Source organism: Patagioenas fasciata, chromosome 2, assembly GCF_037038585.1.
Source record: "Patagioenas fasciata isolate bPatFas1 chromosome 2, bPatFas1.hap1, whole genome shotgun sequence".
Taxonomy (NCBI): Eukaryota; Metazoa; Chordata; class Aves; order Columbiformes; family Columbidae; genus Patagioenas; species Patagioenas fasciata.
The window spans coordinates 1,007,612-1,023,191 of record NC_092521.1 but is presented as its reverse complement, the minus strand read 5'-3'; the positions used below and the strand labels follow the sequence as shown (position 1 = coordinate 1,023,191).

At 64.9% G+C, this 15,580-nt stretch overlaps 3 protein-coding genes across 3 annotated transcripts in view; 2 read left to right on the top strand and 1 right to left on the bottom strand.

Annotated features, from left to right (window-relative positions):
* BOP1 (BOP1 ribosomal biogenesis factor) overlaps positions 1-15,580 on the top strand; it is a 74,741-nt gene that overhangs the window by 45,122 nt on the left and 14,039 nt on the right. The window lies entirely within an intron of this gene.
* On the bottom strand, positions 1,436-14,704 carry SCX (scleraxis bHLH transcription factor). The gene is made up of 2 exons (XM_065830199.2): positions 13,934-14,704; positions 1,436-2,334 (listed from the first exon to the last, which is right to left on the bottom strand). Exons 1-2 carry the CDS (start codon positions 14,450-14,452, stop codon positions 2,296-2,298), a joined length of 558 nt encoding a protein of 185 aa, XP_065686271.1. The 5' UTR covers positions 14,453-14,704; the 3' UTR covers positions 1,436-2,295.
* On the top strand, positions 2,702-4,076 carry LOC139827469 (uncharacterized). The gene is made up of 2 exons (XM_071805550.1): positions 2,702-2,803; positions 2,848-4,076. The coding sequence occupies exons 1-2, from the start codon at positions 2,702-2,704 to the stop codon at positions 3,883-3,885; spliced, it is 1,140 nt and encodes a 379-aa protein (XP_071661651.1). The 3' UTR covers positions 3,886-4,076.

Genomic DNA, 15,580 nt, shown 5'->3' with positions numbered 1-15,580 from the left:
CCGCACGGCCGTTTTCCTCCCGGCGCCTCCAAACTTCATTGCAGCGGGATCCATCCATCCCTGCGCTTGCTTTGCGTCCTCCCGAGGGGCAGGAGCCTTCCAAACCTCTTTCTGCAGTTTGGAACCGCTCCGATTGCAATTAAAAATACAACATTTCCATGTCCATCAAGTCCGGGTGCCACCGCAGGCCCCGCGCCCGCCGGGCTCCACCGAGCACAGGATGGGTCACTCCGAACGTGTCACTCGTCCCCGAGCCACCTCGGGACCCCTTGGCATCAGCACCGTGCAGAGCGAGGGGACCCTGCGCCCCAGCCCTGTCCCCCATTGCCCCGGCCCCTCCGCAGCCCTCGCAGCAAAGGCCTTTAGTTCTGGTTTAGCTGATCTCGAGTTGATTTTCTCCCTGCGCTTAGAAACTTTTCACACCCAGCAGGCTCGGGGTTGCGTTGGGTTTGAGGCCGGGAAGATAACGCCCCGGACAGACAGCGCTTTTCTCCAAGTGCTTTTGAGTGGGAACAAACCATTCGTGTTGTGGTCGTTGTCTGGGAGCCCGAGGCTTCTCTGAGCTCCGGGTGGGACACACGGGTGGGACAGAGCCCCCTGACACCCGCTGAGCAATGGGGACGTTCCGTGCCGTTACCGTCCGCCTTCGGATATAACGAGAGTCGGGTTTTCGGCCGGGGACCGTGGTGGTTCAGCTCCGCTTCGGTGCAGTTCCCGTCGGGGCTTCCTTGGGTTCAGCTTTTGCTGTTTTGCAGAAGCCTTTGGGCCTTTTTGTGCCTTTTTCCCTCTTCTGTCCCCGGGTCGGCTGCTGGGACCTGGGGTCTCATCCTGGGCCGGGCTGCTCCCTGCAGACGGACCCTGTGAAGAACAGCACTGCCTATCTTTTATTTTATATTCTATTTTCCATTTTATATACAGTAGTAGCAGTAATATATTAGTATTATTTCGTTATTGTATTAAACGGGTTTTATCTCAATCCACAGGTTTCTCCCCGTTTGCTTCTGTGCCCTTTCAGGGTGCTGAGCGAGCCCTGCTGGGTTCGATCGCTGGCTCAGCTCAAACCACGACACTCTTGGTGCTTTTTGGGGGGCGCCTGTGACCGCTCTGAGCAGCCCCAGGGCCCTGAGCTCACCCTTCCCTCCATTTCACACTTTTATAACCTCGGGACGGCGTTTTGGGGATACAAGGAGCGTTCCCCCGCGCTGGCGATGCCGGTGCCGCGCTGCCCGTGATTTATTTCCCCAGGAGCCCAGCTCAGCCGCAGCGGGTCCCTGGTTTTGTGCCGGGGACGCGGCGCAGGGGGTCGGTGCTCACCCCACCACGTAGGGTTCATCCCAAAGGGGGAGCGGAGCACGACCTGCGGCCGCATCCGGGCCTAAATCTGGCGAGGGTGCGGGTGGAACCAGCGCTTTATTGTGCGGGGGCTCGGGGGGGGAAGGAGTTCCTGCCATGAGTTTCAACCATAGTCGCTTTTAATTATACAAATCGCTCAGGCTTTATATTATCATATCAATGACATGAAACACCAGCATGTATTGATCAAACGCAACAACTGCAGCACCCCAGGACTCCGGGTTGAGGGCACGGAGCGGCTCCACGCTGGAGGGGACGGGGAGAGCCGAGTGTCCCCGGATGAGGTGCCACCGGTGCCGCTTGAGTCCGCCACGGAACGGGGTGCACGGTGTCCCCAGACACCGGGGGTGCGCGGTGTCCCCAGACAGCGGGGGTGCATGGTATCCCCAAACACTGGGGTGCACGGTGTCCCCAAACACCGGGGTGCACGGTGTCCCCAGACACCAGGGTGCACGGTGTCCCCAGACACCAGGGGTGCGCGGTGTCCCCAGACAGTGGGGTGCGTGGTGTCCCCAGACACCAGGGTGCACGGTGTCCCCAAACACCGGAGTGCATGGTGTCCCCAGACAGCGGGGTGCACAGTGTCCCCAAACACCGGGGTGCACAGTGTCCCCAGACACCAGGGGTGTGCGTTGTCCCCAGACAGTGGAGTGCGCGGTGTCCCCAGGCAGCGGAGCGGGTCCCTGGTCCCTTTGGCTGGCCGGGCAGCGGCTGCGGTGCCATTGCGGAGCGTCCCTGCGCAGCCAGCGCTCCCGCCGTCCCCGTGTCCGTCCTGGCCCCCAAGCCGTGCGCCCAGGTCGCGTGAGGTCCCCGGGGTGTCACCGTGCCGCTCTCCCCAGCAGCAGGGTGAAGGCAGGAGTGTCCGTGGCTGTGGTTTGGTGTGTGTGGCTCTTCCATCCTTCCTCCTTCTGCTCCTCCTTCCCCAGCGCCGTGACCGTCTGTCTAGCTCCGAATCGCCGTCTTCCTGTCTCGGTCTTTGCTCTGCAGAGAGGAGGAGAAGCCGAGTTACCAAACCAGCGGGGCCGGGAGCTCAGCCCGTAGCCTCCCGCGCTCCCGGTGCCGGGCAGGAGAGCGGGGCAGCTTCCCCGAGGTGTCACTGTCATTGTCATCGTCATCGCCATCCTCTGCATCCCTCGGGGGGTCAGGAGGGGCTGCAGGAGCGGGAGCTCCGTGTGTCCCAGAGCGCTGCTCCAGCAGAGCCTCCTCCCTGCCCTCCCGCCGTGCCATTCCCCACCGCGGCACCGGTGCCGCCGCCACCGAGCCCGACGGGCCCCGCCACGCTGGGGCTGTTGGGCCGGTTCAGAGCCCTCTGCTCCTGCAGCCCCGGTCCTGCCGCGGGGACCTTCCCATGGCCCGCTGGGCTCTGAGAGCCCCGAGCCGGCCCTGTCCCTCTGCTCACCACCGCGGGACCCGCCGGGGCCACCGCAGCGTCCTCCCGGCCAGCCCCTCGGTGACAGCCCGGCTTGGAGCCGGGCTCAGTACCCCGGGTTCCAGAAACGTCCCCCCACCAGCACTGCCACTGTCACCAGCACTGCCACCAGCACGACTACTGTCACCAGCACTGCCACCAGCACCACTGCTGTCACCAGCACTGCCACCAGCACTGCCACTGTCACCAGCACTGCCACTGTCACCAGCACCACCACTGTCACCATTGCTGCCACCAGCACTGCCACTGTCACCAGCACTGCCACCAGCACCACCACTGTCACCATCGCTGCCACCAGCACTGCCACTGTCACCAGCACCACCACTGTCACTAGCACCACCACTGCCACAAGTACTGCCACTGCCACCAGCACCACCACTGTCACCATCGCTGCCACCAGCACTGCCACTGTCACCAGCACCACCGCTGTCACCAGCACCACCACTGTCACCATCGCTGCCACCAGTACTGCCACTGCCACCAGCACCACCACTGTCACCACCACTGCCACCAGCACCACCACTGTCACCATCACTGATACCACCAGCACCATCACTGTCACCACCATTGCCACTACCAGCACCGCCACTGCTTCCAGTACCACCATTGCTACCACCACTGCCATCATTGCTGCCACCCCCAGCACCATCACTGCCATCATCACTGCCACCACCATCACCACTGCCACCACCATCACCGCCACCAGCATTCCCACCCCCAGCACCATCACTGCCATCATCACTGCCACCACCACCACCACTGCCATCACCACCACCAGCATTCCCACCCCCAGCACCATCGCTGCCATCATCACTGCCACCACCACCACCACTGCCACCACCACCACTGCCACCACCACCACCGCCACCACCGCCACCAGCATTCCCACCCCCAGCACCATCACTGCCATCATCACTGCCACCCCCAGCACCATCACTGCCACCACCACCACCACCAGCATTCCCACCCCCAGCACCATCACTGCCATCATCACTGCCACCACCACCACCACTGCCACCACCACCACCAGCATTCCCACCCCCAGCACAGTCACTGCCACCACTACCACCCCCAGCACCACCCCATCCCCAGCCAGCTGGTGACGTCCTGCCCAGTTTGATGGCACCGTGGCCACACGGGGTTTAACCAGGCTGGGTGCCGGTCCCTCCGCCCGTGACCGAGCGTTGGTGCCGTTTCCAGCGTGCCCGCTGCCCCGTCCCCTGCCAGCGTGGCCGTGCCGGGGCTGTCGGCGGCTCAGCCTCCCCCATTGCACGTGCGGCCCCTGCGCTGCCTCCTCCTTTGTTACCGGGGGTGGGAGGGGAGGGGAAGGGGAGTTCAGCTCAGGAACGGTAAAATTAAATTTCCCAGATGTTCAGGCCCCAGGAGTTCTTGTGCTGTCTGGAGAGGAAATGGGGATTCGGAAAATCCCGCCTCATATTTTTTCCCCTATCACCTTGCCTTTCCGCTGCCATTAAGTGCAGCAGGAACAGTAAATTACGGGGCCGCGGAGCCGTCGCATCTCGGAGATACGGCGGGGGGAGCGGGGGACGGCGCAGGGGACGCTGAGCTCCCCGGGCAGCTCGCCGCCCGCTCTCGGCTCCCCGGCACCGGCACCGACCCAAATTACAGGCGTTTGGCGCTAAACCCACAACCGGGTCCAGACACCAAGCCTGGGCTGTCCCGTGGGCCGGCTGACAGGGGGACCCTGCTGTGCGTCGCGGCGGGAGGGACACGGAGATGGGGACGGCTGTTGTGACAAGGACACGAGCTCCCCGGCTCCCCGTGCTGTGCCTGGGCCGAGGCCGAAGGCTGCGAGTTCCTCCCTGTGTGTTGAACCAAAACCCTGTGCCCGCGTTCTCCCTCCCGAGGGACGGAGCCGGTGACATCCCAGAGCCCAGGTGCCACACGAGGTCCCTGCAATGAAACCCCTGGTGACCCATCCCCTCCCGCACCCACGGCCGTCCCGTTGTGACCCCGATGGCGCTGGCCGGGCTCCTCAGCAGCCCCAGCCCTGTCACCAAACCCCACAGGTCCCCACCCGGACCCCCAGGCCATGTTGTCCCTTCCCGAGGGTCCCGTCCTCCCGTCCCTGCTTGCCGTGCTCCAGCGCCGCGCTGTGCCGCCGTTATCTGTGCCGGGACCAGGGGTGCTCTAGAAGGTGCTCCTGCCCTTGTCCCATGTGCCTGTTCCTCTCCAGGAGCATCAAACCTGGGGTGGGGACATGGGGAGCGGGACCAGCTCGTGGCACGTGGCTCTGTCCCCCTGCCCACCCATGGCGGTGGCAGTGGGACCCGCCGGGACACCGCCGCACTTGCCACAGCAGTGGACACTTGTCCCTTGTCCCTTTAACCAGTGAGCAGCCCCAGCGCTTGCTGCTCGGGGTGACACAAGCGCCTCTCGTCTCATGTCCCCCAGGTCCTCTCCAGCTCTGCACCACGCAGGCGCTGGGGACGAGCGCTCCGTGGGGACAAACGCTCCGTGGGGACGAGCGCTCCGTGGGGACGAGCACTCCGTGGGGACAAACGCTCCGTGGGGACGAGCGCTCCGTGGGGACAAACGCTCCGTGGGGACGAGCGCTCCGTGGGGACGAGCACTCCGTGGGGACAAACGCTCCGTGGGGACAAGCGCTCCGTGGGGACAAACGCTCCGTGGGGACAAACGCTCCGTGGGGACGAGCACTCCGTGGGGACAAACGCTCCGTGGGGACGAGCGCTCCGTGGGGACGAGCGCTCCGTGGGGACGAGCGCTCCGTGGGCCGCTGGCACACAGAGGGTCCTGCCAGGGTCCCCAGCCCCACGTTTGGACTGTTTGGCGTTTAAAAGAGCCCGGTCCAGCCGCGGCGCAGGCGTCTGCGAGCTGCCCCGAGCCGCCGCTGCTCCCCACAGCTCCGCAGCCCATTCGGTCACCGGATGAGAAACGTCCTGGTTCTCCGCACCAGGCGGGGAGGGTGGCACAGAAAGCTAAACCTGGAGAAGGACAGCGGGCTGGCGGGGATGGGGTGACCGGGCGCCGTGGCCCTGGGTCCCCTCTCCCAGCGCTCGCTTACAGGAGTGATCCCCAGCAACGCCGGTCCCATCCCATCCTGTCCTGTCTGTGGCACACGGGGTGCTCCTCACATCTCAACTGTGGCATCACCCAAGGGCTCATCCCCATGCTGGTTTTTGGCATTGGGGAACTGGCCCAAGCCGGCACAGCCGCGTTGGCTGAGCTCGGCCTTGCTCCGGCGCTGAGACGCCCACACGAGGGAGTTTAAAGCTGCATCTTTCCAGGGAGATGGTGGATTTTCAACCCCATACGGGGATGTCCCTGGGTGCAAGGGGAGCTGAGTCACGCCACACCAACCCGGACAAGCCCCTTTGCCCACGGTGCCGCTTGGCTGGCGCAAGGCGAAGCTTGACCTGTTGGGCTGTGCCTTGGGGTGCCCACAGCACCCGGTGACCCCCAAAATCCCACCCCAGCTCTCTACGGTGACCCCTCGCTAGGAAAAGCCTCTGCTCACGCCGTTGGTGCCGTTTGTGATGGCAAACGCTCACCTGCCGCCTTCCCTGGTGCTCTTGCCTTCCTGGGGACCAGGTGGCACCTGGACCCTGCCCACGCCGTCCCCTGGGGCTTCAGTGCCACCTGGACCCTGCCCACACCGTCCCCTGGGGCTTCAGTGCCACTTGGACCCTGCCCACATCGTCCCCTGGGGCTTCAGTGCCACCTGGACCCTGCCCACACCGTCCCCTGGGGCTTCAGTGCCACCTGGACCCTGCCCACATCGTCCCCTGGGGCTTCAGTGCCACCTGGACCCTGCCCACACCGTCCCCTGGGGCTTCAGTGCCACCTCCTGCCTCTCTAGCACTAACGAGGTCCTCTCATTAAGCCGTGGCATCGGGTGCCCCCTCGGAGCCACGGCTCGGGATGGAGACGCGTTCCCGGCACGGATGGGGACTGCGCATGTCTGGGGCCACTGGGGGAGAAGGACGGAGGTTTTGGGGAGCCCATGGGCTGGGGTGTCACCAGCTGTGGGCTGGGGTGTCCCCATGCACTGGGGTGTCCCTCACCATGTGTTGGGGTGTCCCCATGCACTGGGGTGTCCCTCACCATGGGCTGGGGTGTCCCACATGCACTGGACACCCTCACCGTGGACTGGGGTGTCCCCCATGCACTGGGATGTCCCTCACCATGGGCTGGGGTGTCCCACATGCACTGGACACCCTCACCGTGGACTGGGGTGTCCCCCATGCACTGGGGTGTCCCTCACCATGGGCTGGGGTGTCCCCATGCACTGGGGTGTCCCTCACCATGGGTTGGGGTGTCCCCCATGCACTGGGGTGTCCCTCACCATGTGTTGGGGTGTCCCCCATGCACTGGGGTGTCCCTCACCATGGGCTGGGGTGTCCCCATGCACTGGGGTGTCCCTCACCATGTGTTGGGGTGTCCCCCATGCACTGGGGTGTCCCTCACCATGTGTTGGGGTGTCCCCCATGCACTGGGGTGTCCCTCACCATGGGTTGGGGTGTCCCCCATGCACTGGGGTGTCCCTCACCATGGGTTGGGGTGCCCCCATGCACTGGACACCCTCACCATGGGCTGGGGTGGCCGGCTCTCGGCCAAGCTCCGTGACACATGGGGTGCGAAGTGGTGGCAGAGCTGGTGACAGAGGGACAGACGGTGCCAGGGCTGCCCTGAATTGACACGGTGGCGCGTGAGCAGAACGGCACGGCGAGAGAGCCGCCGCTGCTGCCGGGACGGCCGGCTTGTTTTGACAGGTCCCGTTGTGACAGGTCCCGTTGTGACAGGTCCCGTTGTGACAGGTCCTGTTGTGACACGCTCAAGCTGCTGCTCCCAGCCCGGCCTGGAGCGGGGTGTGCGTGTGCGGCTCGGGGGAAGCGGCTCTGCCTCCTTCCCCGGGACGGGGTCCCCGCGGAGCTGCGCCCGTCGCTGGCTGGAGCTGCAGCGCACCCCGGCTCCGGCTCGGCCTTGGGGACGCGGCTTTGGGAGCTCGGCTTTGGGAACGCGGCTTTGGGAACATGGCTTTGGGAGCTCGGCTTTGGGAAGGCGACTTTGGGAATGCGGCTTTGGGAACGCAGCTTTGGGAGTGCGGCTTTGGGAAGGCGACTTTGAGAAGGCGACTTTGGGAACACGGCTTTGGGAACATGGCTTTGGGAACATGGCTTTGGGAGCTCGGCATTGGGAGCTCGACTTCGGGAATGCGGCTTTGGGAATGCAGCTTTGGGAGCTCGGCTTTGGCAATGCGGCTTTGGGAGCTCAGCTTTGGGAAGGTGACTTTGGGAATGCGGCTTTGGGAGCTCGACTTTGGGAACATGGCTTTGGGAACGCGGCTTTGGGAACGCGGCTTTGGGAACACGGCTTTGAGAACTCGGCTTTGGGAACTCGGCTTTGGGAACGTGGCTTTGAGAACTGAGCTCCGTGAACTCAGCTCCGTGAACTCGACTTTGGGAACACAGCTTTGGGAGCTCGGCTTTTGGAATGCAGCTTTGGGAACACAGCTTTGGGAACGTGGCTTTGGGAACTTGACTTTGAGAACTCAGCTCCGTGAGCTCGGCTTTAGGAACTCGGCTTTGGGAACACGGCTTTGGGAGCTCAGCTTTTAGAATGCGGCTTTGGGAACTTGACTTTGGGAACATGGCTTTGGGAGCTCGGCTTTGGGAACGTGGCTTTGGGAATGTGGCTTTGGGAACTCGGCTTTGAGAACTCAGCTCCGTGAACTCGGCTTTAGGAACTCGGCTTTGAGAACACAGCTTTGGGAACATGGCTTTGGGAACATGGCTTTGGGAATGCGGCTTTGGGAACACGGCTTTGAGAACTCAGCTCCATGAACTCGGCTTTAGGAACTCGGCTTTGGGAGCTCAGCTTTTAGAATGCAGCTTTGGGAACATGGCTTTGGGAGCTCAGCTTTGGGAACATGGCTTTGGGAATGTGGCTTTTGGAACTCAGCTTTAGGAACTTGACTTTGGGAACATGGCTTTGGGAACTCGGCTTTGAGAACTCAGCTCCGCGAACTCGGCTTTAGGAACTCGGCTTTGGGAACACAGCTTTGGGAACGCAGCTTTGGGAACACGGCTTTGGGAGCTTGGCTTTGGGAACACGGCTTTGGGAACATGGCTTTGGGAACTCGGCTTTGGGAACTCGGCTTTGGGAACTCGGCTTTGGGAACTCGACTTTGGGAACTTGGATCTGGGAACTCGGCTTTGGGAGCTCAGCTCTGCGAACTCGGCTTTGTGAAGGGGGTGAGGCGAGTGGCCTCGCGTGGCGCTGGCCATGGGGATGGTGGCCATGGGGACGGTGGCCACGGGTCCGTGGAGCCAGGGCAGGTCCGGTCCCTCCACCCGGCGAGGTCCCGGCAGCGCTGGCGTTGCCGCTCGGCCTCGCATTCATGGAAATCACCATCCTGATAAAAGAGGGCTTGTTTTACTCCTTTAACACGCAATAAAACCTATCAAGTTGTTATCTGGCCGTAAAATCGCGAGCACAGACCAAGTGCGCTGCTTAGGCACGGTCCAATCATCCCCCGGCCCAGCTTGAGCTCAGCTTAGCTGGCTGCTCAGCCCAACCAAAGGATCTTGCAGTCTGACAGCGGCCAAGGAGCCGATCTCGGGGGGTTTGTCCAGTGGCCCCGAGGGAAACTGAGGCACAAACAGCAGCAGGGATCGATTGGAATCGGGCAAAAGTGGCGATGGGAGCTTAGGGCGATCCAGGCAAAAGTGGTGATGGGAGCTTAGGGCGATCCGGGCAAAAGTGGTGATGGGAGTTTATAGGAACTAATGCAAAAGTGCTGATGGGCATTTATCAGAACTGATGCAAAAGTAGCAAGGAGGATTTATCCGAACTGATGCAAAGTGGTGATGGGAACTGCTGCAGAAGTGGAGAGGCGCATTTATCCGAATTGGTGCAAAGGCAGCGATGGGAATTGGTCGGAGTTGCTGCCAAAGTGGCAATGCCAACAGGAGAGACGGAGCGCTCGACCTCGGAACCAGCTGGGAACTGGGAGGCGGGGGAGTTTCCCAGTTCAGCCCAGTAGCAGCTTCCCCACCTGCAGTTCTGTTCTGAACCCGGGATGACACCGTCCCGAGCCGTTTGCTGCGGCGCGGGGGCACTTTGCAGCCGGCGGCCGAGACAGGGCAGGCGCTCGGTCTTTGCTGGGCTGAGCTTTAGCTGTGTAAATCCCGGCAGATTCAAAGGCGCCTGCCGCCCTTCCCTCCTGCTCCTGCTCCAGCTCCTGCTCCAGCTCCTGCCGTCCTTCCCTCCAGCTCCTGCTCCAGCTCCAGCTCCTGCTCCTGCTCCGGCTCCTGCCCCTGCTCCTGCTCCAGCTCCTGCTCCTGCTCCGGCTCCTGCCCCTGCTCCTGCTCCTGCCCCTGCCCCTGCTCCTGCCCCTGCTCCTGCTCCAGCTCCTGCTCCTGCCATCCTTCCCTCCTGCTCCTGCTCCTGCTCCAGCTCCTGCCCCTGCTCTGGCTCCTGCTCCTGCTCCAGCTCCTGCTCCTGCCTCTGCTCCTGCCGTCCTTCCCTCCTGCTCCTGCCCCTGCTCCTGCCCCTGCTCCTGTTCCTGCCCCTGCTCCTGCTCCTGCTCCTGCTCCTGCTCCTGCTCCAGCTCCAGCTCCAGCTCCTGTTCCTGTTCCTGCCCCTGCTCCTGTTCCAGCTCCTGCTCCAGCTCCCGCTCCTGCTCCAGCTCCTGCTCCTGCTCCTGCTCCTGCTCCTGCTCCGGCTCCTGCCCCTGCCCCTGCTCCTGCTCCAGCTCCTGCCCCTGCCCCTGCTCCTGCCCCTGCTCCTACCCCTGCTTCTGCTCCTGCTCTGGCTCCTGCTCCAGCTCCAGCTCCAGCTCCAGCTCCAGCTCCAGCTCCTGCTCCTGCTCCTGCTCCAGCTCCTGCTCCTGCCCCTGCTCCTGCCGTCCTTCCCTCCTGCTCCTGCTCCAGCTCCTGTTCCTGCTCCTGATTCTGCCCCTGCTCCTGCTCCTGCTCCTGCCCCTGCTCCTGCTCCTGCCCCTGCTCCTGCTCCTGCTCCGACTCCTGTTCCTGCTCCTGCTCCGGCCCCGGCCCCTGCTCCTGCTCCTGCCCCTGCTCCTGCTCCAGCTCCTGCTCCTGTTCTTGCTCTTGCCCCTGCTCTGGCTCCGGCTCCTGCTCTGGCTCCTGCTCCTGCCCCTGCCCCTGCTCCTGCTCCTGTTCCTGCTCCAGCTCCAGCTCCTGCCCCTGCTCTTGCTCCTGCTCCGGCTCCGGCTCCTGCTCTGGTTCCTGCTCCTCTCTGCCCCGGGAAGGACGTGCGAGGGGATTAACAGGGCCATGTTTTCCTGCTCTGACACACTCAAGCTGTCGGGTTTGCTGGTGACGGCTTTTACCGGCTGCTCGGCGCTTAATGAGCCTTGAATCCGTAACAAAGACTTTTCACTCTTCGGGGCCTTGCTCCTCGGGGTGAAACGGGTTCAGAGGACGGGGCGAGCACGCACGGCTCCGGCTGCTGTCCCGACACCTCTGCCTCCGTTACCCCTGCCAGACGCCATCTGCGCCGTGCCGAGACCAACAGGTTCTTAAAACCCAGCTGTCCCTGCACCCGGGGCTTGCTGTCCCTGCACCTTGGGGTTTGCTGTCCCTGCACCCCAGGCTTTGCTGTCCCTGCACCTTGGGGTTTGCTGTCCCTGCACTCAGGGTTTGCTGTCCCTGCACTCAGGGTTTGCTGTCCCTGCACCCCAGGCTTTGCTGTCCCTGCACTCAGGGTTTGCTGTCCCTGCACCCCAGACTTTGCTGTCCCTGCACCCCAGGGTTTGCTGTCCCTGCACCCCAGACTTTGCTGTCCCTGCACTCAGGGTTTGTTGTCCCTGCACTCAGGGTTTGCTGTCCCTGCACCCCAGGCTTTGCTGTCCCTGCACCCCAGACTTTGCTGTCCCTGCACCCCAGACTTTGCTGTCCCTGCACCCGGGGTTTGCTGTCCCTGCACCCCAGGCTTTGCTGTCCCTGCACCCAGGGTTTGCTGTCCCTGCACTCAGGGTTTGCTGTCCCTGCACCCCAGGCTTTGCTGTCCCTGCACTCAGGGTTTGTTGTCCCTGCACTCAGGGTTTGCTGTCCCTGCACCCCAGGCTTTGCTGTCCCTGCACCCCGGGCTTTGCTGTCCCTGCACTCAGGGTTTGCTGTCCCTGCACCCCAGGCTTTGCTGTCCCTGCACTCAGGGTTTGCTGTCCCTGCACCCCAGGGTTTGCTGTCCCTGCACCCAGGCTTTGCTGTCCCTGCACCCCAGGGTTTGCTGTCCCTGCACCCAGGCTTTGCTGTCCCTGCACCCCAGGGTTTGCTGTCCCTGCACCCAGGGTTTGCTGTCCGTGCACCCCAGGGTTTGCTGTCCCTGCACCCCAGGGTTTGCTGTCCCTGCACCCAGGGTTTGCTGTCCCTGCACCCCAGGGTTTGCTGTCCCTGCACCCAGGGTTTGCTGTCCCTGCACCCAGGGTTTGCTGTCCCTGCACCCCAGGCTTTGCTGTCCCTGCACCCCGGGCTTTGCTGTCCCTGCACTCAGGGTTTGCTGTCCCTGCACCCAGGGTTTGTTGTCCCTGCACTTCGGGGTTTGCTGTCCCTGCACCCCAGGCTTTGCTGTCCCTGCACCCCAGGCTTTGCTGTCCCTGCACTCAGGGTTTGTTGTCCCTGCACCCAGGGTTTGCTGTCCCTGCACCCCAGGCTTTGCTGTCCCTGCACCCCAGGCTTTGCTGTCCCTGCACCCCAGGCTTTGCTGTCCCTGCACCCAGGGTTTGCTGTCCCTGCACCCCAGGCTTTGCTGTCCCTGCACGTCGCTCCCTCTCCCATCCAGTGGCACTGGGGCAAACAGCCCCGGAGCCTCCGCAGAGCTGCGGGTCAAGCTGCATTTTCCCATTCCGGCTCCTGCACTCATATCCTAATCCACCTGCCCCCGAGACGCCCGGAGCGAGGGACACCGGGTGCGCCGGGCTGCCGGAGCATCCCACACCAGCGGGAGCCTTTGGTGGCCCAGCCGTCCCGCGGCCCCAGTGCTGGTGGGGCAGGGCTGCCGGTCCCCGCCGTCCGCCGGGCTGCTCAGTGGGGCTGCATGCTGTGGTGTTGGCCTCCGCTCCCCCCGTACCGGGACACGGGGCCGCGGATGGCGCCAGAGCCGGCACAGCCATCGCCGGGACTGATGGAGCAGCCCGGGGACCTTGCGCAGCCCAGGGACCCCGCACAGCTCGGGGACCCCGCACAGCCCGGGGACCCCACGCAGCCCGGGGACCCCGCGCAGCCCAGGGACCCCGCACAGCCCAGGGACCCCGCACAGCCCAGGGACCCCGTGCAGCTCGGGGACCCCGCGCAGCTCAAGGACCCCGCGCAGCCCGGGGACCCCACGCAGCTCAAGGACCCCGCGCAGCTCGGGGACCCCACACAGCTCAAGGACCCCGCGCAGCCCGGGGACCCCGCACAGCCCAAGGACCCCGCGCAGCCCGGGGACCCCACACAGCTCAAGGACCCCGTGCAGCCCGGGGACCCCACACAGCTCAAGGACCCCGTGCAGCCCGGGGACCCCGCACAGCCCAAGGACCCCGCGCAGCCCGGGGACCCCACACAGCTCAAGGACCCCGCGCAGCCCGGGGACCCCACACAGCTCAAGGACCCCGCGCAACCCGGGGACTCTGCGCAGTCAGCCGTGCGCCCCAGCCCCTCTCGCCTGTCCGTTTGCCGCCTGGGCCGTGCCGAGGGGAGGCGCGGACTCTTCCAGACTCTTTCCAGACTCTTTCCAGACTCTTTCCAGACTCTTTCCAGACTCTTTCCAGACTTTTTCCAGACTTTCACTTTCCCTGCGCCTCTGATTTCCAGCTCCTAAAACGCGTTTCTCGCCCTCGCAGCGTTTCCCCCTCTCCCCTCCCTTTCCCTCGCAGCGAACGCGTGCAGGATTCGGAGGCGGCTTTGGGCAGCAAATCCAGACGCGCTCAAGGCGGGCGCCGCGTTCCCCCCAGGTTTCGGGTGTTCCCCCCGCTCCTGTCCATGCAGCCACCGGAGCAGCTCCATCTCCCCCATGCAGCCCCTTTTCCCCTCGGCTCATGCTGGCCCCGTGGCAGCGGAGCCCTAACGGGTGGCGCGGCGCTCCGAACCCCTCCGTGGCTGGGGACGCCCGGGGGTCCCCACCGCTACCGAGCGCCCCGCGGGGCCGGCGCGAGCGGCCACTTACCAGCTTCCTCTGGTTGCTGAGGCAGAAAGTGCAGATCTGTTTGGGCTGGGAGCTGTCGGGGTCGCGCGCGGCGGGGCTGCCGCCGCCGTGGTGGTAAAAGGCCGGGGTGGTGTGGCAGGGCTGCCCGTCCCCGCACGCCTCCCCCACCAGCAGCACGTTCCCCAGGTGCGAGATGTAGCTGGAGGCCAGTCTCAAGGTCTCGATCTTGGAGAGCTTCCTGTCGGCCGGCTCGGTGGGGATGAGCGTGCGGAGGGCGGTGAAGGCGGTGTTGACGCTGTTGGTGCGGTCACGCTCCCGCGCGTTGGCCGTGTGCCGCTGCCGGGGCTCCCTGCTGAGCCGGTTGGGTTTCTTGCCGCTCCTGCGTTTGCCGGCCTTGATGCCGTAGCCGTCGGCGTCCATGTGGTAGGGCTTCTCGTCGGAGCCGGAGCTCTCGCTGCCGTTCTCCTCGTCCTCCGACAGCATGCTGATCTCGGGGTACAGGTACCGGCTGGGGGCCGAGCGCAGCATGGCAAAGGACATGTTGGGCGGCCGGGGGACAGCAGGGAAGCGGCGCCGGGCACCACCGCGCTCTGCCGAGCTCCTCGTGCTGCGGGCGCCCTCAGCTCCGGGCGCTCATGCTGCTTCCCCGGGGAGCCCCGGCTCGTCCCGCTCCCCCAGGCTCCGGCTGGGTCCCGGCCCGGCTCCCCGCTGGCTCTGGGCGCACAGAAGGGTTAAGGGCTGCTGGCAGGCACCGCCGGTTTCCTCTCCCCGCACATGTGCATCTTAAGCCTGGGAGTGTGGCAGGAGCTGGAGTTTTATAGCGGCAGCAGCACTGGTCAGCCAGGCCCCTCCTCCGGCTCCCAGCCCTGCTCAAAGCTGAGCTGCAGGCTCAGCCTACCTGAGCTCACCCTGAACCCCGAGGGGACTTAACCCTTCAGGGCTCGGCCGGGGGTCCCGACAGAGGCCGGGTGGCGAGGACGGGCTGCGTGTCGCCTGCCGGCCCGGCACACGCTGGCTGCGCTGTCCTGCCTGCCTGCGCTGGGTGGGCTCCGGCAAAGCGGCTCCCGGAGGTCCCCGGGGGACCCTGCGTGTTCGGGTGGGAGGGAGGGACCCCCGGCCCCCATGCCGTGGGGTTCATGGGCAGCCTGAGCCTGGGACAGGGCTGGGGGCAGAGCTGTGTCACACCTGGGACAGGGCTGGGGACACAGCTGGCGATGGGACTGGGTTACACTGGGGACAGGGCTGCGTCACCCCCAGGACAGGGTTGGTGTCAGGGCTGCGTCACCCCTAGGACAGGGGTGGGGACAGGGCTGTGTCACCCCCAGGACGGGGATGGGGACAGGGCTGCGTCACCCCTAGGACAGGGGTGGGGACAGGGCTGTGTCACCCCCAGGACGGGGATGGGGACAGGGCTGTGTCACCCCCAGGACAGGGTTGGGGACAGGGCTGCGTCACCCCTAGGACGGGGATGGGGACAAGGCTGTGTCACCTCCAGGACAGGGCTCGGCATGGGGCTGCGTTGCACTGGGGACAGGGCTGGAGGCGGGGTTGTGTCACCCCCAGGACAGGGTTGGGGACAGGGCTGTGTGACCCCTGGACAGGGCTGGGGCCGGGGCTGTGTGACCCTCGAGCAGGGCGCCAGGCTCCTGCTCAGGATCATCCCTGGCC